Below are 26,328 nucleotides of genomic sequence, written 5' to 3'. Positions count from 1 at the left end.
CATAAAGCTTAGAATATATCACAGTAGGTTTAAATCTAGCTTTTAGTGTGACTTTTAATTACAGTAATTTATCATTTTTTAAAAACAATTTTGCTTTTAGGTGAAGTTTTCGGTCATTCTTAAGTATCTTCACGCCTTCGGCTGGCTCTGGGTGTGGCTGAATGTGGCCACTTGCCTGGGGCAGAATTTGGTGGGAACTGGACAGAATCTCTGGCTTAGTACCTGGGCAAAAGAAGCAAAACACATGAATGATTTCACAGAATGGAAGCAAATAAGAAGCAAGAAATTAAGCATCTATGGATTACTGGGATTAATGCAAGGTTAAAAAAAAGTCTAGCTGTTTTTTTTTTCAGTTGCTTTTCTTTTCTTTTTCTAACCTAACTGATCTGGATGCAAACATAAGGCATTTTTTTTAATCTATGTCATAATATTCATGTATTTTGATAATTCAAATACATATATTTTTAATTCACCATATTTGAGAGAATAAACAGAAACTTGTATGTGTCAACTACACGACCCATACTAAAAAATTTGTCTCATTTAATCTTAGCAATAAGTATTTAGAAAGGTATCATTATCCCCATTTTACAGCTGAGAAAATGGAGGTTTATCTGTTAAGTCATTCAGGACTCAAAGTCTTGACGACATGGCTAGTCACCCTATGTGGGAGGCTTGTGACTGATGTGAAGATCAGTGAGTGAGTCTGTTAAAAACTGCATTGTAAGTAAAGTTTAATACTACATGGCAAGCAATATTTGTATAATAGTAAAAGACGACACTGGGAGGATTTAGAGCAGGGGAAAGCTATATTTGGTTGAGAGATTAAGATAATTCCCAAGGCATAGTTGGCATTTGAGGCGACACTTGAAAAGATGGATTGAGTTTTGTCAGAGATCACAGAGAAGGGAAGGTGAGAGATGCAGAGAAAGATGTTCATAAAGATGGATAGGAAAGTTGAGGGGGCTCTAGGCATAGCTGAGGATGCCAATCTGAGTTATCTTCAGGTAACTGATGGGGCAGGAGGGGAACTGGAGGTAGAAAGGTAGTTTGGAAATGTGTTAAAGATGATGGTTGGAAAGGCAAGTGGAAAACTTTGAGAATTGGGGGGGGAAAGAAATGACAGAATTTGTAGTTATTTTTCAGAATATGAATAAACTTGGTGTGATGAAAAAACAGATGGATTTTTATTGGAGGGACTAAAGTCAGAGACCAGGGAGAAGTTGGGATTGGTAGGGATAAAAATAACCAAGTAAAAAAGATATCTGATCCATCTCCTTGTCACCCAAAGCATCTAGTCCAGTGCTAACCAATGGGCAGTGAATGGAATAAGGCTGAATAAAGTACGAATGGAGGCAGGGTCAGAGAACTGCAGTGGGGTTGCAGAAAAGGGATGGATAGGAAAGACATTGCAGTGAAAAGATATATAAAATTTGTTGTGGGTGAGAAGAGAGCATCACTTGAGATTTTGAAGTTCGAGTAATTGGGAAAACAATGAAGACAAAAATAAAGAAACCAGTGGGGAAGAGTCTTAAGTGATAGAACAGAGAAATTATGAATTCAGTTTGGAACACATTTAGTGGGAAGTGTGGATATATTTTGCTGTTGTTTTTCCCCCCAGTAAGCAAAGTAGATTCACACTGTCCTTCAAAGAAGTTAAGTGATTTGAAAGAGTAAGAAGAAAGATTCTCAAAAGTACAGTACTCAAAAGTACAGAACCATTAAAGGAAAGGTCTTTTAAATTAGAGACAATCTTTGTGTATTTATAAGGAGAAAAGATAACGTGAAGGAGAGTGATAAAGTTAAATAAGAAAACAAATCAGCTACATGGAAGTCTTGCTTCCCTTGCACATCTAAGGATGTGCATAAGGGAAAACAGAAAGAATACATACTTATGGTAACAGAAAATGAGGATAACATTTAAAAGTATGTGACTCAAGGCCTTGCTTTGTTTTCTCCTCTCCCATCTTATCTTTTATTATGTCACCATCAGTTCAGTTCAGTCGTTCAGTTGTGTCCGACTCTTTGCGACTTCATGAATCTCAGCATGCCAGGCCTCCTTGTCCGTCACCAACTCCCGGAGTCCACCCAAAACCATGTCCATCGAGTCAGTGATGCCATCCAGCCATCTCATCTTCTGTCGTCCCCTTCTCCTCCTGCCCCCAAATCCCTCCCAGCATCAGGGTCTTTTTCAGTGAGTCAACTCTTCGCATGAGGTGGCCAAAGTATTGGGAGTTTCAGCTTTAGCACCAGTCCTTGCAATGAACACCCAGGACTGATCTCCTTTAGGATGGACTGGTTGGACCACCTTAGTACTACCTATAAGTATGTCCATCAGAAAGTAAACAAATATTTTGAGGCAAATTTATGCTTGTTTTGTCATTCTGTTACACTCATTGGGGAAAGAGTTTTTATGTTAATAACTAAAATGAGATTCAGGAACTTAGAATGTGCTTGGTTCTAAACCAGTGAGTCAAGTTTATTGGCTTGTGGTTTGAAACTCAATGAGGTGAAGGTAGATTTAGAGATATATCGATAGAATGCTGAGCAGCAAAAGAAATATCCCATATACATCTCTATACCAGTGTCTATCATCATATATAGGAGAGTTAAACTCTTACCAACCTAGTGAGCTCATGTTGCAGTTTTAAGGGAGATTCAGTATCCTTTGGAGAATATTTTAAGTGACCAAATACTGTTATTTTCCTATACTAGGCAAGGTATGCAAGTTTAGTATTCAAAATTTTACTCGTTTACTTTAACTAACTGTCAGGAGGTATAAAAAGTATTTTGTAATGAAAGTAACAGATTATATACAATTTAATCAAAAAGATTTTTTCATGACTGGATTTTTATTTTTTACATTTAAAAATTTAAAGTTTTGACTTATTATTAAATGTAATTATGTTATAAATTTTAAATTATTTCATAAGAAATGAAACTCTATAATTTCTGGTTGTATTAGTGGTCCACAGCTGCATCCTCTGGAACCTGATCCAATCAAAAGCAGGCTGTATTCACTGATATCATAAAAGCTTACATTAATTTTTGAGCTTTAAAGCATAAATAGCACTTTCACATGTTAATACCAGAGGCCTGCTATGAATAATATAGAAGGCTGACATTCAAACAAAACTGGAGAACTGAAGCAGAAAATACTGCATCTATATTTTATAACAATAATAACGATCCTACCTTATCTTCTGAAAAAGAAATAGCCCTAAACATTTTATTTCTGGTTCTCAGCTATGTGCTGAATCTCTGGAACACTCTGGACATCCCTAATCTGTTGTGTTTTATGCCTCCTTGTTAGAAACTTCCTTTTCCAACCCAGTGTGTAAAATATAGACACCTTATTTTCAACGTGTGGTGTTTAAGGAGTACACTTCTACTCCCTGTTTGAGATGAATGAGTGGATCATTTACTTTACTTACCTCACAAAATTCCACTGAAATGACAGTGAACAAATCCAAAAGTAAAGGGTTCAGGGAATTTCACAGTGATGAATTTCTGCATAAGTGATTATAGTGATAATCAAGGGTAGAAGAACCTGTAACAAATACTAGATGAAGCTGTAAAAGCATAGTAAGTGGTCCAGTCTATCCACTGGAGAAACACAAGTACAGGGAGTAAGATTAAGTAGCACAGAATTAATCAAAGTGGCTCACTAGAGTTTTGTCCTGGCCTGTCAGCCTCTCCTACAAGCTCAGCCCCATCCCCAGCACTAGCTATGTATTATTATATACCAACTGGCACAGTAATAATACAATGAAAACTAGGAGCTGATGCTTAAAAAGAGAATGAAGGTTACTAGTGTGTGTGACATATATTAAAGATGGCCTCCTTGTGTGGCTTTTGAAGAAGTTCCAGCCTGCATATAAATCACCATATAAGACTTGCAGGGTCACACCCACTTACGTGGAACTTCCATTCAGAGGAGAGAAATGTTGGGGGAAATTAATGTATACACTGGCAGAAGAAGGGCACACCAAGTACCTCTTGATTAACCATATCTTTATCTCGCATGTTTAAATTGGTCATGATGGATGGTCATGCGTTTTAATTAAGTGAACAGTATAAATAAGAGCTAACAAACAGAACAGTGGAACCAAGAAGTAAAATACTCATACTTGGTATATAAGAGAAGCTTAAAATATCTAATTAGTATCTTTAGATATTCAAATGTCAGAAGCAAAGCAAGTGCAGAATGTGCTGAAATAAGGTCAGTCTAAGAGCAAGAAAGTTCTTAAAAAAATTTAAAGAGATTGTACAAGTTTGAAGAGATAAATTGGAGGAGAGAGTCCCAGATGTACAACACCAGAAACAGATGGCAAATGATAAATAAGGAAAAATTACAGTAACAATCCAGGATGCTCACCGTCCCTATAGTAAGACTTTCAGTAAATGCAGATAGAAATTATCAACTATATAATATTTAACAACATTTTCTGTAATTGAAGAAAATTGAAGTCTGTCCCCACAAATGTTCCAGTTTAGAGCAGAAATACAAGGGGTTCCAAGATAGTAGTTTGTGTTGCAAGAGGAGGGGGCAAAAGAGGATAAAAGAAATAATAGAATATCTGAAGAGTTCAAATATATTCAAAAGAATTTTTCTGACTACTGAATTGTTTGGCAATAGATGAGTTCTTATGGCATAGAAAAATAGTGGTACAAGCATTGTAAATGTAGTGAACTTCATGAATATTATGTTTAGTAGTAATGTAAACACTGAATATTTGAGGGAAAAATGGGCAACAACCTATTTTTAGAAGGGCTAGAAGAAAGTAAGGGGGACTGAGGTAGGAAAATAATAATAAATATTTAAGAGTAAGACATTATTAAACAGTCGTGTGTGATATTATTTAAAATAGAACTAGCTAAAATAATTTGAAGTGGTCAGGGTCAACTATTTTTGTTTTGCTTTGTTTTACACATTATACCTACAAGAATCATGTTGCCAACACACTTTTATTAACAATTTTATGTAGCAGAGATCAACAAAGTAATTGTGTATCCCAGAAGACTCAAAAGCAAATGTCTCAGATAACATGAAAGTTGGTGGGCTGCCGTCTATGGGGTCGCACAGAGTCGGACACGACTGAAGCAATTTAGCAGCAGCAGCAAATGGAGAAGTCCAGGCACAAGTCTTTAAACTCAGTTGATCGAGGGGGCTCAAACCAAGTATCCACTACTCTTTATTTATCAGTTCTACTCGTTTTCCTCATTGGCTTAATCCTTAAGCTTCACATGGTGATGGAAATGTTATCTTTCAAAGAATTTCCCTCCATAGAAACCCAGGAAATTACTCTCCTTGAAACAACTTACTTATCCATCTTTGAATCAATCATTATAACCAAACATTCTCTTTTTCCAACCTTATAAGTTCCCCAAGTTGGCGATTCTTTGTGCTTTCATTTCTTCTTGCACACCTGGATAGCTCTTTTCTGAGCTTGCCTCTTTCTTGTTATATTCAGTATTTTGTCAAACACAGCTCACAGTTGTCAATAGATGCTGTTAACAGTTTTTTAACCTTTTCCACTAAAGCGACATGTTGATTATGTTTTCTGACTTTTTAGTTCGTCAAGAACAACCCTTCCACCAACCACATCTCTGCAGCTTGACAGACCAAAAAAGTTTATTCCTCACTCACACCACTTGTGCATTGTTGATTGGGAAGGGGATTTTTCTGATTCTAGAGCCCAAGTTGAAAAAGCAACTCAACTTTTTTTTTTTTTTTAAACTTTGGCAGGCACTGTGCAAAGGGAGTAGGAGCTTTAGCAGATCTGACACCAACAATTAAATGCTCTAATCTGGAAGTGTCCTGTGTTGTTTCTCCCTCAATAGTTCAGAACTATTTCTTTGTTCTCTCCAATCACAAAGGGGCCAGTACAATTCTACCATGGACCTAGAAGCTAGGAGAACTGAAACTGTTTGCCTAGTACCACCAGTGACTACCATTGTCCCTCAGGATGTTATAAAGTTAATAGGTTGCTAACATTCTATCCACCTGGTTGATCTGTTATCTTCAGAGCGTTTCTGTAGAAGCTATGCTCAAAAATAAGAGAGCCTTGCTCTGATACCCCATCAGAGCATCTGTATTTATTTTCAGTGTGCCATGTATGTTTATACTTAGTTTGGTCCAGAGTTACACATTCTGAAATTTGATACTTGAGTTTTCCATTAAAAGTAAGTTCTATTATATGCAATTTCTTGAGTGTTAAAATTTGAAGTTTAAGCTGTTAACATGTCCCTGATAGCAGTTTGTGTTTAGGTCTCTTTGTGTGCTCTGGAGCTTATGTAGTCACCAGGGGATCCTTGGCTGCCTCTCGAGTTTTGCATGCTCAGCTGTTGGACAATGTGCTGCATCTCCCGCTCCAGTTTTTTGAAACCAATCCCATAGGCCAGGTCATCAATAGGTTCACCAAGGTAAGGAAACCCTATCTTATTAGAGGGCATACGTAAATAAATGATGATCCACATTTAGTACTTTATAATCTCTACCTATAGGGTTTTACCCATCGTATTTACAGCTAAGTACTTTTAATTGTATTGTCCAGTAAACTATTATGCAAACCACATAGGTAATTTAAAATTTTCTAGTAGCAACAACAGAAAATTAAAAAGAAACAGTTGAAATTGTTATTTATAATAATATATCTTAATGTGTAGAGTATCTGACACAGAATATCTGAATATCTGAAACATTAAAGTGTAATAAATGTAAAAATATTAATTGCATATTTTGATTTTTTATTCTTACAAAATCTCCAGAATCTGATTTGTGTTATAGACTTGGGTTATATCTCAATTTGCAGTAGCCACATTTCAAGTACTCAATAGCCATATATTTGCTAGTGGCTCCTGTATTAGACTGTGCATAGCCATAACCTTAAAATACGGCAGCCAAGTGTCATGTAGTTGTGATTGGGAAATGCAGATTGCTTGATCATTGACATCTTGGGACTATAAAACCCTCTCAATTGTTATAACTGAAAAATATGTGGGGGTGAGTTGAGGAGGGCAAAAATCATTTAAGATTCATATTGTCACTTCTGGGTAAGTGTTTTTATTTTTGCACTGACTGATATATGTCTTCCTCCCCTCATTTTAAACCATAAAAAGTTAAAAATAAAGTGATCTGATGTCAAATTTTTCAGGACATGTTTATAATTGATATGCGTTTCCATTACTACATACGGACCTGGGTGAATTGTACACTGGATGTTATTGGAACAGTTTTGGTCATTGTGGGAGCTTTACCACTCTTCATTCTTGGGCTTATTCCCTTGGTTTTCCTCTATTTCACTATACAGGTAAGTTTATGGATTTTTATGTTTTAATAACTTCCAAGTTCATAGTCAAATACTAGTTGGGCTTCCCTAATGGCTCAGATGGTTAGGAGTCTGAGGAAGAAGGGAAACGAAGAGGATTGGGTAGGAAGTCCCGGACTGCAGAACAGTTTCATAAGAGGTTTGGTTGAATGAATGGAAAATCCACAACCAATACTGCCCATTGATACTCCCACGTGACCTCTGAATGAGTCTGTTTTAACACCCCTTCCCTGCTGAGTCATTTCCTGGGAGCCACCTGAGGGAAAAGTGGCCTCCATTCTAAAATAGGAGTGGATTTGGAAAGGCAGCAGCCTCGCTGTCAGTCAGCGATGTGCCCTGCAACAAGAGAACTGAGTTGTGCATTTTCATGGCCACCACAAAACCTGGGTGTTATTTACATTTTAGCAAAAAGTCAATTTTCCTGAAGATTCAAGAGAGAAACGAATATTCCCTTTTGCCCTGTTACCCTGCTATCAAGAAACTATTGCTAGAAGTATTAAACAGATCTCTCATGATAGGTGTACACGTTTATATTCTAATTAAAATGTAGTCAGCCAATTTGAATTCCAAGATAATGTCACTGGGAGGCTCTAGTGTAAAAACAAAATTTCTTAACTCTTGTTTAAATTAAATATAACAGTGTTTTTGAGGTTCTTTATATGAAAGGATGCAGTTCTTGTAATTTAATGTTTTCTCGTAATTTAATGTTTTCTCAAAATCCTAATTTTAAAATTCTTATTGGAGTTAGATTTTTCCAAGTTCAGTTCAGTTCAGTCACTCAGTTGTGTCCGACTCTTTGCGACCCCATGAACCACAGCATGCCAGGCCTCCCTGTCCATCACCAACTCCCGGAATTCACTCAGACTCACATCCATCGAGTCAGTGATGCCATCCAGCCATCTCATCTTCTGTCATCCCCTTCTCCTCCTGCCCCCAATCCCTCCCAGCATCAGAGTCTTTTCCAATGAGTCAACTCTTCGCATGAGGTGACCAAAGTACTGGAGTTTCAGCTTGAGCATCATTCCTTCCAAAGAAATCCCAGGGCTGATCTCCTTCAGAATGGACTGGTTGGATCTCCTTGCAGTCCAAAGGACTCTCAAGAGTCTTCTCCAACACTACAGTTCAAAAGCATCAATTCTTCGGCGCTCAGCCTTCTTCACAGTCCAACTCTCACATCCATACATAACTACTGGAAAAACCAAAGCCTTGACTAGATGGACCTTTGTTGGCAAAGTAACGTCTCTGCTTTTGAATATGCTATCTAGGTTGGACATAACTTTCCTTCCAAGGAGTAAGCATCTTTTAATTTCATGGCTGCAATCACCATCTGCAGTGACTTTGGAGCCCCCCAAAATAAAGTCTGACACTGTTTCCACTGTTCCCCATCTATTTCCCATGAAGTGATGGGACCAGATGCCATGATCTTCGTTTTCTAAATGTTGAGCTTTAAGCCAACTTTTTCACTCTCCTCTTTCCCTTTCATCAAGAGTCTCTTTAGTTCCTCTTCACTTTCTGCCATAAGGGTGGTGTCATCTGCATGTCTGAGATGATTGATATCTCTCCCAGCAATCTTGATTCCAGCTTGATTCCTCCAGCCCAGTGTTTTTCATGAGGTACTCTGCATATAAGTTAAATAAGCAGGTGACAATATACAGCCTTGATGTACTCCTTTTCCTATTTGGAACCAGTCTGCTGTTCCATGTCCAGTTCTAACTGTTGCTTCCTGACCTGCATACAGGTTTCTCAAGAGGCAAGTCAAGTGATCTGGTATTTCCATCTCTTTGAGAATTTTCCACAGTTTATTGTGATCCACACAGTCAAAGGCTTTGGCATAGTCAATAAAGCAGAAATAGATATTTTTCTGGAACTCTCTTGCTTTTTCGATGATCCAGTGGATATTGGCAATTTCATCTCTGGTGCCTCTGCCTTTTTTAAAACCAGCTTGAGCATATGGAAGTTCACAGTTCACGTATCGCTGAAGCCTGGCTTGGAGAATTTTGAGCATTACTTTACTAGCGTGTGAGATGAGTGCAATTGTGCGGTAGTTTGAGCATTCTTTGGCATTGCCTTTCTTTGGGATTGGAATGAAAACTGACCTTTTCCAGTCCTGTGGCCACTGCTGAGTTTTCCAAATTTGCTGGCAATTTGAGTCCAGCACTTTCACAGCATCATCTTTCAGGATTTGGAATAGCTCAACTGGAATTCCATCAGCTCCACCAGCTTTGTTTGTAGTGATGCTTTCTAAGGCCCACTTGACTTCACATTCCAGGATGTCTGGCTTTAGGTGAGTGATCACACCATCGTGATTATCTGGGTCATGAAGATCTTTTTTGTACAGTTCTTCCGTGTATTCTTGCCACCAATTTGTCCAAACCAAGCTATTAATCATTTGCTCATTTCTACATGTCTACTATCATTATTGTTCTTATTTCTTATGATGCCCCTCTTCTCTCAGCCACCTGGAAATTACCCTTTATGCATAGGTTATATTCTACTTTCTGTGTGAAGGATTCTCTACCAAAATAGTGCAAAGATATAACTTATGAAGGTATTATGGACTTATTATACTATATTATTACAGTATATTATTATATTATGCTATATTATTTTGTAGGCTGTTTTGTTGTTGTTTTATTTTTTAGTGGACCTAAAATTGTCTCCTCAATAAGATTGTAAGTTCTCTGGGACAGATGCTATGTCTTGTAGTTTAAAAGAATAACCAAAAAAATTGATGAATGATGTTGAGAATCAATTTTATCTGCTAAAAAAAAACAAAAACAACAAAATGTATCACAAGTGAAAATTTTGTGGTTGGTGCACTATAATAGGGTGACTAGGAATGGAAAAGAGTCTAGAAACCATGTTTTGTGAAGGGGAACTTAATAGGCTGAACCCAGGACATAGATTCAGGAGCCTCAAATTCTAGTCACTTTCTTGACTCCTGTGCTTGGTACATCACTTCCCTTTCCAACCTTCATTTCTTTTACCTGTAAGATAAGAAGTTTGCTTTAGATCAGTGCTACTCAAAGTGTGGTCCCTGGACCCATGGACCTATTGAATCAGAATTTCCAATTGTACCTCTCCTTTTAAAAATATCATATTTTGCAAGTAAATATGTATAATTTTTATTTATCATACCCTAATAGAATCTCTCAGGTTGGGGCCCAGAAATCTGTGTTTTTATAATCCTTTGGTAATATTTGCTGAAGAATGAGAAGCATTAATCTAGATCAAAGGTTCTTAAGCTCAGAGCTCTGTATAATTTTAGGGAGAGACTCCAGGGCTTCAACAATTCATTGAACATTTATGAAACTTTCTTTGGGACAATCTCTTAAGTCCCCTGGCAGGCTCAGAATGTCATCATCCTTTGTATTCTCCAGAGCATTTAGCATAGACCAGAGCTTGTAAACTCCAAGACCACATGTGGCTTCAGATATGTTTTCACTTAGCTAGCTCAATGTTTTTTACCAAAATGAAGACTTTTTTAAAATCAGGAATTTTACATAAAAGATTTTCCTGAAAAAAAAAATTGCAAGATGTGGCAACTCTTTATTTTCATTTCCAGTTTATAGCAACTATTTGGGGCTGATGAATGATGGTCCAGTTAACTCAGGCTTACTCCTTCTAGCTCTCCACAGTCCACTCATCCCAATTGTCCAGAGGGGAAGCACCAATTATAATTGTGGCCATATTGAGATTTTTTAGTGGAAAAAAATTTCCATAATTATAGTTAGGTATAGGTGGCTCAGATGGCAAAGAATTTGCCTACAACGCAAGAGACCTGGGTTTGATCCCTGGCTCAGGAAGATCTCCTGGAGAAGCGAATGGCAACCTTCCTCAGTGTTGTTGCCTGGAAAACTCCATGGACAGAGGAGCCTGGTGGGCTACAGTCCATGGGATTGCAAACAGTTGGAAATGACTGAGCGACTGAACACATTCGTTATCATAATAATATTATTGTTTGTGCACTTGGTAGGCTTCCTTCATTTAATGGGTTAACCACCTGGCCACACTTTCAACTATTTAACTTAGAGCTTTTTCCACTAATGGTTGTTTGAGAGCGTCCCCAAGGTGAAATTTTGCCCAATATGTTTGAGTTGTGCTATCCAGAATTTGGGCTTTTTACTGTTACTAACACTTTCACTTTCACTGTTACAAAGGTACATTCCTTTCCTGGGGCTCCTATAACAAACTTGGTGGCTTAAAACAACAGAAATTGTATTCTTTCACAGTTCTAGAGGCCACAAGTGTAAAATCCAGGAGTAGGCCTCTGTCGCATGCTTCTGTCCTAGCTTCTGGTGACTGTCAGTGACCCCTGGCATTTTCCTTGGCTCCCGGGTACATCACTCCAATCTTGTCCTCCATGAGTTTCTCCCTATGTCTGTGTCTTATCCTTTTCTATTTTTTATAACAACACTCAGACTGGATTTCAGGCCAACCCTAAGGATCTCATCTCAAGACATTAATGACATCTGCTAATATCCTCTTTCCAAATAAGGTCATATAAACAGGCGATGGAGATTAGAACTTGAACTTAAATTTTGGGAGCTGCTCATTAGCCCACTACACACGAATCTTGCCAGTTTCAAACTGCTGAAGAAATTTTGCCTATATCTGCAAGACCACCTCTTTCTGTTTTCCTGTTAGAGATACTACATGGCGAGCTCTCGGCAGATTCGACGATTGGCAGGAGCATCTCACTCTCCAGTCATTTCCCATTTTTGTGAGACTCTGCTGGGAGTGTCCACTATCAGGGCATTTGGACATGAACAGAGGTTCATCCAGCAAAACAAAGAGGTGGTGAATGAGAACTTGGTCTGTTTCTACAACAACGTGATTTCAAACAGGTAAGTCATATCCACATACCTAATTCAGGACTAGTCCCTTCCTGGATGTTTTGTTTATTGACCTCTAAATAGAGTATTTTTAGTAACATTTCATCAAAAATATTAAAACCTTCAATATTTCTAGTATTTAATACACATTTAAGTTAAAGTACATCTATTTATATCCATATGAACAGTCCATGCTATTCATGTAAATATAAGATCCTACGTTTTTTTTAAGTTACATAGGATGCTATTAGAATTACTAAAGATATGACTCTATGTTGTATTTATGTATGTGAACATAAATTTTATTTGCATACAACAATTTATAGTATTTTGAATTTGAAGCTATACATTTCACCCAGTAGCGGGGGGGATGTTAAATAGTACTTGGGCACATTTTAACTTTTAGAGATTAATTTTATTGTATAAAATGTGCATGTAATCAGGAAGGTAAGTGATTTTCCAATGAGATTTTAAAATAAATGCATCATTTCAGCTAGTGTTCTTTCCTTTTTCTTTTTAATTCTGATTAAGTTTACTCCTTGGAAGGAAAGTTATGACCAACCTGGACAGCACATTAAAAAGCAAAGACATTACTTTGCCAACAAAGGTCCATCTAGTCAAGGCTATGGTTTTTCCAGTGGTCATGTATGGATGTGAGAGTTGGACTGTGAAGAAAGCTCAGCGCAGAAGAATTGATGCTTTTGAACTATGGTGTGGAGAAGACTCTTTCGAGTCCCTTGGACTGCAAGGAGATCCAACCAGTCCATCCTAAGGGAGATCAGTCCTGGGTGTTTATTGGAGGGACTGATGTTGAAGCTGAAACTCCAATACTTTGGCCACCTGATGCAAAGAGCTGACTCATTTGGAAAGACCCTGATGCTGGGAAAGATGGAGGGAAGGAGGAGAAGGGGACGACAGAGGATGAGATGGCTGGATGGCATCACCAACTCAATGGACATGGGTTTGGGTGGACTCCGGGAGTTGTTGATGGACAAGGAGGCCTGGCATGCTGCGGTTCATGGGGTTGCAAAGAGTCGGACATGACTGAGAGACTGAACTGAACTGAAGTTTAAAAGCAAAGTTCTTCAAAAGTAAAGCATGTTTTTATGCAGATAAATTCTTTATTGTCATTGCAACCATCCTATGTTTGATTGAGTTCTAACTAAGTGAGAAAAAAGTAGAAAGCAGCTATTGATGTTTATGTCTTCATTTCCCAGAGGAGAGTTCATATTGAGTGCACCAAAGCTTTTGCATCTTATTTCAGGAATATTTTCCATTATTTCAGGTGGCTGTCTGTTAGACTTGAATTTCTTGGCAACTTAATGGTGTTCTTCACTGCAGTGCTTACTGTGCTGGCTGGCAATTCTATAGATTCAGCAATAGTTGGTTTGTCTATATCCTATGCCCTAAATGTAAGTAATAACGATTGTGTGGTATATGACATGTTTATAATCCAATTAATTAAGCTCTCTTCTTTTCCTGTCTGAATAAGAGATGGTAGTAACTAAGTAATGAGAGACAAATCTGGATTACCCTGGAGGCGCATTTCTTTTTCTCTTTTGCTACTAGCAAAATAGCTGGCTCAGCCGTTCTAAGGTAGTTCACAGAAAGAAAGCCGATCCCCAAGGCTCAGTGCTAGAGGACCAGGATCCTAGTGTTGCATCATCACCCAGACATTTCATCCTCTCCTATCCTTACAGATTATAAAGTGTAATAAGGGTAGGGGCTTCCCAGGTGGTGCTGGTGTAAAGAAACCGCCTGCCAACACAGGGTAGACGTTAGAGATACAGGTTCAATCCATGGGTCAGGAAGATCCCCTGGTGGTATGGCAACCCACTCCAGTGTTCTTGCCTGGAGAATCTCATGGAGAGAGGAGCCTGGAGGGCTACAGTTCATAGGGTCACAAAGAGTCGGACAAGACTGAAGCAGCTTAGCATGCATGCACACAACAAGGGTAGGGCCTTTCTCTACCATGTCCTGTCCATCTGTTATGTTGGGGCAAATGTAACTGTGGTCTCAGACCATGAATTTTAAATCTTTGTAACTAGGCTCTAACACATGTTTATTAATCAAAATAGGAACCTTTACAATCCATGCATTTTTGCCAATGGGAAATAAGTTTGTGTATTCCTGTTGGATAAAACTCCATGCTTCAGGACTGATGAACTCTTGGAGTGCATTTGCTGCCTCCCGCTGGTTGTGGAAGCATTTTCCCAGCAAAAAGTTTTGGAGATGCTTGAAGAAGTGGTAGTCGACAGGTGAGAGAGCAGGTGAATAAAGCAGATGAGGCATACATACATGCTTCCCAGGTGTGGCACTAGTAGCAAAGCACCTGCTGGCCAATGCAGGAGACATGAGACATGGGTTCGATCCATGGATCGGGAAGATCCCCTGCTGAGGGCATGACAATCCACTCCAGTATTCTTGCCTGGAGAATCCCATGGGTAAAGGAACCTGGCGGGCTACATTCCATACAGTTGCAAAGAGCTGGACATGACTGAAGAAACTTGGCATGCACACATGCATATATATAGTATATGGAGTGCCTGGGCAGAACTCTGTAATCAAACTATTTGTTCTGCAGTGAAACATGTGAATGTGTAGCATGAGTCAATTAAATCAACACTTTAAAGAGGCCCACTTTAGTTCAAGTCAGGTTGGCCATCAAATCTTTTAACAACAAACTCAAGAAAAATTTGAATTGTGAGGGCTTTTTGACTTTCAGAACTACATTTGAGGTTATAACCATGGAGAACGTGTATTTTGAGGAAAGGTGAGTGTGAAGAACGTAAAATTTGGGGGAAAAAAAGGAGACACTTGTAGTCAGAAAATTAGAAGAATCCTTCTTCTAGTGGAAAATGGTAAAGTGTGGCAAAGGTAATATGCACAAATTTTTCCCCACTTAGGATGTACATTTCTTAGGGCCTATCCCATCAGTCTTGGTTTTCATCTTTCCTTACACCAAGTATGGGCACCTTTAATATGTAGTGAACAGTCTATCTTCTGCCAAATAACCATTATTTATGGCATTAATGAATTTAACAAACCTAAAACAGCACATATGTGTGTCTATAGATAAAAATACTTACTTTGAATTAAGTTTAAATAATTCAAAGGGATAAAATATACTAAAACTCTGGGAAAAAAGCTTTGTAAAGTATTATTAACGTTGTGTAAAAGACTGATACTTATTCATTAAGCTCTTGGTTTTTCACTCCCAGATTACTCAAACCCTGAATTTTTGGGTAAGGAAAGCATGTGAAATTGAAGCCAATGCAGTTTCCATTGAAAGAGTTTGTGAATATGAAACTATGGATAAAGAGGTAAGTACTCATGAATAACCAATAAGCAGATACAGAATTTAAGATATTGCAGTACACCTTGAATGGACATTCTGAAAATCAATTCTGAACAAAACCTGTATTTGTTATAAAAATGAAACATGATCACCTGTTTTTAAGAGGCACAGTGATTTGTCCCCTACCAATGTAGAGTAAAATATGCAACCTCTGATTACAACTTTGTAAAGATTTTACATTGAGAAGTATCTTAATATAGTCAGCTCTTAATTATTTACAGTCTGATTGTATAATTTAAAAATTAAGTACGCCTTTATTGTTTATACCTTCTGTTCCATTTACTCATCATTAGCATCTCTGTGGATGGGAAGGAGGAGGAGAATAAATCAGTCTGCTTTTTTCCCTTTAATTAAGTATAATTTGAGGGACAGAAGAATTAGACTATTGACAGAGTATAATGGTTGCATTATCTGCATATTTTGTTAATTTCAGTTACTTCTGTCTCCCAGTTCCATGAATTAATAGGGCAGATGATAAAGGTTATATGTTGAATTTCTATATCTTCTTCAATCTGACTATAAAGATATCTAAATCTTCATGAAAAATTCCTCCTTTGCTTATAACTCAGGAAGGTGTATTCCTCCTCCAAATAAAAACCTACAGATTTCCAGTTGTATTTTTGGTAGCATCTCTTCATGTCTTTTCTCAGACCTTGTTCCATTAACCATCTTCTCTAAGTCGTAATTTCAGCACCCTAACCCCTTGGCTCCTTTCAGCCTACAAATATGCTAAAATATTTTCTGCATACTCCAACTTCTACCTAAATGTTGATTCTTCCTCCAGATTCTTCCCTGAGTCTTACCTTCATTTTTCCCAAAACTTTCTTGAAAGATTAGTCTACCTTCACAAAAACAATCATAATTATCAACATTTAGTTTGTTCAGCCTACTGCTATGTAAGGACTATATAAAAATTTTATCATTCTCAGGACTTCCCTAGTAGTCCAGTGGTTAAGATTCCACACTTCCAATTCAGGGAATGCGGTTTTGATCCTTGGTCTAGAAACCAAGATCCCACATGCCACGTGCCATGGACAAAATAAAGGAAAAATAAGTTGTTTTCTGTATTTTCTAAACCTTCTGCTATTAATATATATTTTTTTATTTTGCAAAAAAAAAGAATAAAATGTGTGTGTGCACACACATTTTTAAAAATTACCTTTATATAATTTGATGCCTTATAAGGTGAGAGATACCATTACAAAAACTCTTGATGTGGAAAAAAGTAAATACGTCCAAATAACCATGTTTACTCTAAAATAGCCCCATTTCTCTGCTCCTCTTTACAGCAAAATTCTTGGGAATAGTTCCTGTACTTGCTCTAACTCCTTTTCTCCTTCTTTTTTGGAACCTCCTCACACAGGCTCTAACTCCCCTCTGCACCGCGCCTGCCCTGGTCAGCATCACCAGTGGCAGCCTCCCAGTCTTCACTCTACCTAGCCTATCATCTGGTGCTTGTGATCACTTCCCTTCATGAAAACACTTCCCCTCACTGGCCGGGCACCACACTCTTCTTTGTATTCCAGCTCCTGTTCTTCCTCCAGTGTCTCAGGTCCTCAGATTATGCACCTAGCTTCTTTTACCTGGAAAGCCCTTCCTCTGATATCCAAATGGCTTGTTTCCCAATCAGGTCCATCAAGACTTTCTTAACCACCCTACTTAAAATTACACCAACACTGCCTATTTCCTGACCTTCAAAACTTTATCATCAACTGACATTCTGCACGGGCCTCCCTGGCGGCCAGTGGTAAAGAATCCACCCGCCACTGCAGGAAACACGGGTTTGATCCCGGGGTCAGAAAGATCCCCTGAAGGAGGAAACAGCAACCCACTCCAGTATTCTTGCCGGGATAATCCCATGGACAGAGGAGCCTGGTGACCTACGGTCCATGAGGTCACAAAAGAGTCGAATACAACTTAGCAACTGAGCAACAACAGCAACGATATTCTGCATAGACTGTATGATTCTTTCTGTCTCTCCTCACCAGCAAGTACTCTCCCGAAGGGAGAGTTTATGTTTATTATTTATTATGTTTTTCTCACTGCTAAATCTCCAACAACTAAAGCATTGACTGGTGCGGTAAACACTCAGTATGTGAGAAATAAATGACAAACTGTCCCCTGTCAATTAAAATTCTAGGTTACTTTCATATCCTTTATAAAGTTATAGAAAACTTCTATTGATAACTTAATAGAAGATGGGAAGCATTTTTATGAGTGAAAATTGATTTATAAAATCTTCTTATAACTAGATGAGAAGTTTTATGTTGGTATTATTTAAAACTATTTTCAGAAAAATCATAATATTTACAAATGTTGTCTTTCCTCATTTTTGTTTCATCACTTCTGTTTTTATGCCTGAGAATTATTTTCTTTTGGAGGGAAGGTATTTTTATTGTAATTGCAGTTTAAAAAGTTTTTATTTGTTTTAAGGCACCCTGGATAACGTGTAAGAGGCCTCCATCACAATGGCCCAGTAAAGGGATAGTGGAGTTTGTTGATTATCGAGCTCGATACCGAGATGATCTTGGTTTAGCATTACAAGATATCACTTTCCAGACTCATGGGGAAGAGAAGGTACCATAAATATTTCATAAGTTTCACTTTACCTTTTATCTGAATATATTTATTCTCAAGGCCAAAATATACTGTGGTATGGAGTATAAAATGGTCATTTGTTCAAATTTCATTTAAAAATAGTAAAGACGTTGTTGGTATGTAAAGAATAAATTTTTCCTCTACAAATAAAAATATATATTTTAAATTGTTCATAATCTATTATGAAACATGATTGTACTATTTTTACCTACATTGAGGTATAATTAACAAATGAAAATTGTATATATTTAGAGTGTACAGTATACATAGAGTATATAGCTTGATATGAATAAATTGTGAAATTATTATCATAATTTTAAGCACTTAAGATCTCTTAGCAAATTTCTGTGTTATTAACTATAGTCACCATGCTATGTCTTAGATATCTAGAATTTATGTGTCTTATAACTGAAAGTTTATATCCCATTTTCCCACTCAACCCCTGGTAAGCACTATCTACTTTCTGGTACTGTGAGTTTGACACTTTGCGATTACACATGTAAGTGAGATCATAAAATGTTTTCCTCTGTCTGGCTTCTTTTGCTCAGCATAATGTCCTACAGGTTCACCCATGTTACCACAAATGGTAGGATTTTCTACATTTTTTATGGCAGAATTATATATGTGTATGTATGTATATGTATATATATATACACTTTCTTTATCCATTCATCCATAGCACATATTTAGGTTGTTTTGATATTTTCTTGGCTACTGTAATATTGCAATGAACTTGGGAGTGAATATTTCTCTTCATCATACAAATTTCATTTCCTTTGGCTACACATACAGTATTATTAGTATATTTTATTTTTACTTCCTCTAGTAAGTGAAGTGCAACAATAAGGCAGTAAGATAATAGTTACTGTCCAGTAATACACAGGTGAGAATATTTGTATAGTCAGTGACATTATGTTTTCCAAGACTATCAGTGAAATGGGAAAATGCTTGAGATGTAATTTAGTTAATAAGAACAATATACAAATCTTTTGACAGTGTATCATTTTTGTGTTTTAAAAAAGCAAACAGATAGGCATATTACTAATAGCAAAAAGAATGGTTACAAAATATAAACGTGATTCTCTCCAGGTGTTGGGATTTTAGATGATTTTCACCTCTATATTTTTTCAAAATGTTTTATGAAAATATATTATTTCCCTGATCAGATTGATATTTTACAAATAAATAAAGATAAAAAAAATTTAATGAACAGCAGTATTCCACTTTCCCCTTTCCTGAGACTTGTTTCAGATAACCCCAAATTCTCCTTTTCTAACCCTCTAAACCAGGTCCACTGAGGTGGCCTCAAGGACAAATTAATTTTTGGAAATAATTGTGGAATTTTAATCATTCTATTTCATTCAGTGTATTCCTGGTTTTTCGGATGTAGTATGTCAGATTTAAGATTTAAGATCTTTAATTAGGGCAAACCAGGCACCAAATGTTCTCTCCATGCAGTGTTTCCATTAACACCAAGACACGAACCAACACCCAGAAGAGGTTGCTTCAGATCTCGTGGCCAAAGGAACACTGCAATCACTGGATGCTTATGACAAGCCGATTACTTTTGTCCAAAAGTCCAAAATCCCCAGACTTGATCTGTGACCACCCTTAGTAGTTTTGATGCAATAGTTGTTTTGCAGGCGTTCCTTTAGATTTTCTAGCCTATCTCAGCAAAGGGTTCCCATCTCCTTTGTTTGCTTGTTTGTTTTGGAGGAAGAATGGTAGAGAAGCCTCATTCAGAAAGTCTCATGGAATCAACCCCTTTATCAGTCTCTCTTTCAACCCCGCATTTAATGGCTGTTTCAGGGATGATTCAGGGATGATCTGCTCTGCCTGGGGCAGTTTTTGCTGGGTGATAACTAAACTATTCAAAAACCAGAGGAAACACACAAATTAGCCCAAGCCTTTCTAGTGAGTAAAGTGAAAGCGTTAGTTGCTCAGTTGGGTCCAACTCTTGGCAACTCAGGACCGTAGTCCACCAGGCTCCTCTGTCCATGGAATCCTCCAGCCAATAATACTTAAAAAAGTTGCCATTTCCTTCTCCAGGGATCTTCCCTATCCAGGGGTCAAACCCAGGTCTTCCGCACTGCAGGCAGGTTCTGTACCTCTGAGCCACCAGAGTAAGTGGTATCTAGATAAAGATGGATCCTTGAAAGTCACATTAAGTCTTCCACGATAGTCAAGTTTACTCTAGTTGGCAGTTAGATCCCATTTACCAGACACATAATGTATTTTTTGTCGGTACAAAGGTCTCCTTCCCTTACACAAAGTACGGTGTAAATTGTTTATGATACATTCATTATAGATTGGAATTGTGGGACGAACTGGAGCAGGCAAATCAACACTATCAAACTGCCTCTTTCGAATTGTAGAAAGATCAGGAGGTAAAATTATAATTGATGGAATTGACATATCTACTATTGGGCTTCATGACCTTCGTGGCAAACTCAATATTATTCCACAGGTAAAGACTGTTTTACTGCTAGTCTTTCTTAACTCCCTCTGGTAAACTTCTTCTTTTTTGTTGTTTTTTTAAGAATATATTCCTTTCAAGCCTATACATTTGGATTTGAGAGCCAAATTATTTTAAATATATTGTGAAAAATAACTATGCAATTAAATCCTATTAAATACTCTACCCTGATGCATTCTTTCTAAGTGCATTTATCTGTTTGAAAAACTAGTATGTTGCTTTGTAAGTTTCCTTCATAATAGTAAATACAAATAAAATTAAAATGAAGAAATCATACTGAAACTACCCTGATGCATTCTTTCTAAGTGCATTTATCTGTTTGAAAAAGTCACGTTAAGTCTTCCACGATTGTCAAGTTTACTCTAGTTGGCAGTTAGATCCCACTTACCAGAAATTTTAGAAGAAAAAAGCAATTAGTGAGGCTTTTGCTTAGTTGGTACTTTGTTGAATTTTGACTTTTTTGACTTTTTGACTTGAGGTTTAGAAGTATTTTTTAAAAAATGAAAGGAACCATAATTCAGTTAGATCTTTTTTTCCAACTCCTTTGATTTTTCCATCTGTGGCATCAGAGGAACTTGATCATTAACAAGTATGCAAATCGGCTCAATAATATGCTTCTACAGCCAAATATGACTCATTCAGTTGTGTTTGAAAGATTTGAGCTGAGAATTTATGAAGTATGTTTATGTTTGCTTCTAAAAATGCTATCATCTCTTTGTCATATTGTTTAAACATATACTGGCATTCATGAATTTACTTTGGAACAAATTTAAGTAAATTTTGGAAGGGAAAAAAATTGGTGGAGAAAATAAACTGTCATTCCTTTCTTATAAATCAAAACAGGTGTAGTAAAATGCAGTTTCACTAGATGTGTAAATGTATTGGAAAAAGCATGGACTTGTCTTTGAATTCTGCTTAAGCACTTACTTTCTGTGTGTCCTTGGACAGGAGCTTTTGAAACATCTAGTTCGCTATCTAACAAGAGTGTTTGCTTCCTTATTTCTGGTTGGTGGACTAATTGATAATGTTATATACATACTATAGATACATTTATTCTGTTCTTCTCTATATTATATATTACATTGTTGTTTAGTTGCTAGCTCATGTCTGACTCTTTTGCAACCCCTTGGGTTGTGGCTAACAAGGCTCCTCTGTCCATGGGATTCTCCAGGTAAGAATACTGGAATGGATTGCCATTTCCTTCTCCAGTGGATCTTCCCGACCCAGGGATCAAACCCCCATCTCTTGCATTGGCAGCTGGATTCTTTTACCACTGAGCCACCTGGGAAGCCCATATTATATTATATCTCTGACTAAATGGTGACTACTATCATCATTATTATTGTGGTTGGAAAGCTGTCTTCAACATTATGAACTAGAGAAAGAAGAAGTATCAGGAAGTTTATAATGATTTAATCAACACAGCTTATTCTGACCTTCAGCTTTTGGTTTCAATATAAAATGAATTTGATAACTATTTAGCTTTTCATCATTTTGCTTTTTCCTTATTTAAAGTATGCATGCCTCATGTGACAATAAGATTACCAGTGATTGTTCTATTCTCTAGGATCCTGTTCTATTTTCTGGAACCCTTCAAATGAACCTGGATCCCCTAGACAAGTATCCTGATCATGAGCTATGGGAGGTGCTGGAACTATGTCACTTAAAAGAGTTTGTGCAGTCCCTTCCCAAGAAGCTGCTGCATGAGATTTCAGAGGGTGGTGAAAACCTCAGGTAAGCTGCGAAGAACAGAGCTTGCCTGAGTTACTCATTCCAGGCTTTTTAGAAACCAGTTGGCCCCAGAGGGAAATCACTCCTGAGCCACCATGGATTTTGTTGTTCAAAGGACATCACTGGCTGATTCCTTCTAGAGAAGAGAGACAAGGAATAAATAAAATGGTAGCCACCAGCTGGAAAACTGCTGGTGAAGGAAAATGAAGGGGAAAGAAAGCAACAATGCAGTGTGGAAAGTCATTAGTTAACTGACTCCTCTTTAGTAAAGACTCCTACCCTAATAGCTTTCTTCCGGAAAGAAATGTTTGAGCAAACTCTGGGAGATAGGAAGGGAGGGAAGCTTGGCATGTTCCAGTCCGTGGGGTTGCAAAGAGTCAGACACGACTGAAAGACTGAACAACAACAAAGTTCTGCTTTATCTTCACCACTATTGTCTTAGGACAGTCCCTTTATGTGATCAGAAACCTGCTGCTGCTGCTAAGTCACTTCAGTCGTGTCCGACTCTGTGCGATCCCATAGACGGCAGCCCACCAGGCTCCTCTGTCCCTGGGATTCTCCAGGCAAGAATACTGGAGTGGGTTGCCATTTCCTTCTCCAGTGCATGAAAATGAAAAGTGAAAGTGAAGTTGCTCAGTCGTGTCCGACTCTTGGCGACCCCATGGACTGTAGGTAGGCTCCTCAGTCCATAGCATTTTCCAGGCAAGCGTACTGGAGTGGGTTACCATTTCCTTCTCTGACCAGAAACCTAAGGAAAAGCAATTACACCCTCTCTGCACCTAAGAGACACAGCCTGCATGACTCAGCTTCTTCTTTGCTTACTCCCCGCTCTCCCTCTCTCTGTTTCTGCCACCTTGGCCTCCTTGGCTTCTTACAGTTCCTTGAATATGCCAGGCCACTTCCTGCCTGCCTCAGGAATTTTACATCTGCCCATCACCTTGCCAGGAGCAAGTTCCCATTGGAAATCTGCAGGATTCACTTTTCATTTTCCTCAGGTCTTGAATTTAAAGGCGTCGTCTCTGAGGATTTCTTTGGCATGCTCCTCAAAAATGTCCACCCCATGCCCACATTTTATATCCTGCCTTTCTGTATATTCGAATTCTTCTTATGCCTTTTGCTCATTTATCTTGTTTATTTTTTGTCTCCCCGTGAAAACCCACAGACTTTTGTCTGTTTAATTCATTGTTCTATTTGCAGAACTTGGACCAGAGTCTGGTATAATCACTCAGGGGATACTTCTTAAAGAATGAATGAATGTGGCTTAGGAAGAGAATAACAATGTCATCAGAATTTTAGAATAGGAAGTGTGTGACCATAAAATCCATTGTTGAGACCATTTTACTATTTTTTATAACAGTGTTGGACAACGACAGCTAGTCTGTCTTGCTCGTGCTTTGCTGAGAAAAACAAAAATTCTCATCTTGGATGAGGCAACAGCCTCTATCGATTTTGAGACTGATAACTTGGTGCAGACCACAGTCAGGAAGGAGTTTTCTGATTGCACCATCCTGACAATTGCTCACAGACTGCATTCTATCATTGATTCAGACAGGTATGCTTTATTTGTTTTCAGAAATAAAACAATTTCTATAGAGATAGCGATTGCATGTCTGAAACACAGTAATTACTTGCCACTAATAATGGATTTTATCTGTGCTGAGAGATACAAAGTGTCCCCTAATAGTATGGAAGATACTTTACAAAATAATTAGAGGAAAGCGTTAATGCTAAGAGAATATTAGAAAACTTGATATATTTCCTGAGTCAAATTGTACTTTTATTTCGTACTGGCAGAACTTACCTAGTAATTTAAACTTTACAGTTGCAAGAACAAGAAAGATGAACTGAAATACTGATTATAGTTTACCTGACTGGATTCTTTTCACATTGCAGGGTACTTGTTCTAGACTCTGGAAGAATTACAGAATTTGAAACACCACAGAATTTGATACACAAGAGAGGACTTTTCTTTGACATGCTAACAGAAGCTGGAATAACACAAGACTTGGGGGCGAAAAATAAATAGTTATATATGGATTATACCAAATAAAAAAAATAGTATTTGAAAAAAATAAAGACCGGAGAGAAATGTCGAAAAGTAGGCCTATGTTGGCACAAATAGAGATAAGCACCATAGTTCTAACCATCCTGAGCTGTGCCCAACCTTCTTTCTTCCAGTCATGCCCTCCTGAATATCTGCCTTTTATTGATTCCCCAAAGTGCAAAATGCCACTTATCCTTTAAGTCTCAGACTTTGTTCAGGAGTTATCTTCTGCACAAAGTATCTCTTGGTTTCTCTCCTTGGTCCCCTGTCTTATCTAGATGCCCTTTTGATATGCTCTGACTGGCCTTATTTGCATACCTTTATCATGGCAGGGACCAAAATCTGTTTAAATTATTTTTAGTGTGCCTCCCCTTAAAGCTACTTGAAGGCAAGTGCCTAGTTTTATCATCTTTGTATGTTAGGTTGCTAGCATAGTGCTTTCAGATTGTTGATTCTCAACAAACATTTGTAGAATAAATCATTAGGCGTTTTAGAGTAATACTGTATAGGCACCTATATACATATGAACAAAGTTTTGAGTTACTGTACAGTATATAAATTTTTGGAGGAATCACAGAAAAAACTGAGTTATTCAGCTGCTTTTTTGAAAGAGAAAGTATATGTTAACTGAATTTTATGATGTGCTTTATTTAAAAATAATATTTTATAATATTTTTACTATTTGAGTAAAAAGCCAGTATTTTCTATAGAATGTCATTTTTGACTTGAAAAGCTCAGTGAGTTATGTATCAGATGGTATACATTCACAAGTAATTATTAATTTGTGGTACTAATTATATTTTGAATGGCTTTTTCATTTGGTAGTTTTAAGCAACATTATTTCTCTGAATTGCCCTTCAAATTTGAAGTTTCCAAACTTCAATTATATTTTCCTTTCAAGATTATTTTAATAAAATGCTTTAACCTGTTCAGACTCATCAGTCATTTCTTTTATCCTCTTTTTCTCCTTAACAACTTTGCATAACCTTGCTTCATCCCCTAAAGGTATTTATGAAAAGTTAACTTACATTGTAAAACCCTACATTATCTATAAAGTTTCCTTGCTTAAAACATTAGCTACTGAAAGTGTTGTCTTGTCTTTATAATTCCTGTAGTACTTACCACTATGCTTTGTGTTCAGTAGGCATTGAATAAATATTTGTTGAAATCTCTTAAGAAAGGAGTTGTATATTTCATTAACATCAGTTAAAGTTTGTGTCTTAGCTTCTTTACATCTGTAATAAGTCAGTCAGAGACACTGCATAATTTAACAGTCTAATGGTATGTCAACAGTCACCTGGATATATTGTGGTATCTTCACACCATGGAATTCTACACAGCTGTGAGAATGAATGGACAACCACTACAGACAATAACACCAGTGAATCTCACATGCATAAGGTGGAGTGACAGAAGTAAAGCACAAAGAATACTCTTATACGATCCACAATTCCATGGATACGAAAGTTTGTTTTTTAAAAAAGGAAAAGCCAATTATACTCCTAGAAGTTGGGATACTGGTTACTCTTGGTTGCCGGTGTTGTAACGTCACTCAGTCGTGTCTGTTCTTTGCGACCCCATGAACTGCAGCACACGAGGCTTCCCTGTCCTTCACTGTCTCCCAGAGTTTGCTCAAATTCATGTCCTTTGAGTCAAGGATGCCATCCAACCATCTCATCTTCTGTTGCCCCCTTCTCCTCCAGCCCTCAATCGTTCCCAGCATCAGAGTCTTTTCCAATGATGGGTAATGATTGAAAGGGTAAATAAGGTGGGCTTCTAGAAAATGGTTATATACTGTTTCTTGATCTGTGTCTGAATATTGGTTCAGGTTGTGAAAATCATCAGGCCATATACTTGGGGTTTGTACAATGTAGATAGATAGATTTATATATTTATCTCATGTATGGGCTTTCCAGGTGGTGCTAGTGGTAAAGAACCTACCTGCCAATCCAGGA

The 26,328-nt window shown here is 37.5% G+C and overlaps 1 protein-coding gene across 3 annotated transcripts in view; it reads left to right on the top strand.

Annotated features, from left to right (window-relative positions):
• LOC113896243 (multidrug resistance-associated protein 1-like) overlaps positions 1–25,541 on the top strand; it is a 100,263-nt gene extending 74,722 nt beyond the window's left edge. For all 3 annotated transcript variants that reach the window (XM_027548571.1, XM_027548614.1, XM_027548515.1), the window contains 11 exons: positions 101–320; positions 6,272–6,426; positions 7,158–7,313; positions 11,979–12,178; positions 13,452–13,578; positions 15,388–15,489; positions 17,958–18,101; positions 20,431–20,589; positions 22,166–22,332; positions 23,687–23,881; positions 24,223–25,541. In XM_027548571.1, the coding sequence (XP_027404372.1) occupies positions 101–320; positions 6,272–6,426; positions 7,158–7,313; positions 11,979–12,178; positions 13,452–13,578; positions 15,388–15,489; positions 17,958–18,101; positions 20,431–20,589; positions 22,166–22,332; positions 23,687–23,881; positions 24,223–24,355 (1,758 nt within the window). In that variant the 3' untranslated portion in view covers positions 24,356–25,541. The remainder of the gene's footprint in view (positions 1–100; positions 321–6,271; positions 6,427–7,157; positions 7,314–11,978; positions 12,179–13,451; positions 13,579–15,387; positions 15,490–17,957; positions 18,102–20,430; positions 20,590–22,165; positions 22,333–23,686; positions 23,882–24,222) is intronic.
• The last annotated feature ends 787 nt before the right edge of the window (positions 25,542–26,328 follow it).

This window comes from Bos indicus x Bos taurus, chromosome 1, assembly GCF_003369695.1.
Source record: "Bos indicus x Bos taurus breed Angus x Brahman F1 hybrid chromosome 1, Bos_hybrid_MaternalHap_v2.0, whole genome shotgun sequence".
Lineage (NCBI taxonomy): Eukaryota > Metazoa > Chordata > Mammalia > Artiodactyla > Bovidae > Bos > Bos indicus x Bos taurus.
This window is presented reverse-complemented; position numbering and strand designations above follow the sequence as displayed.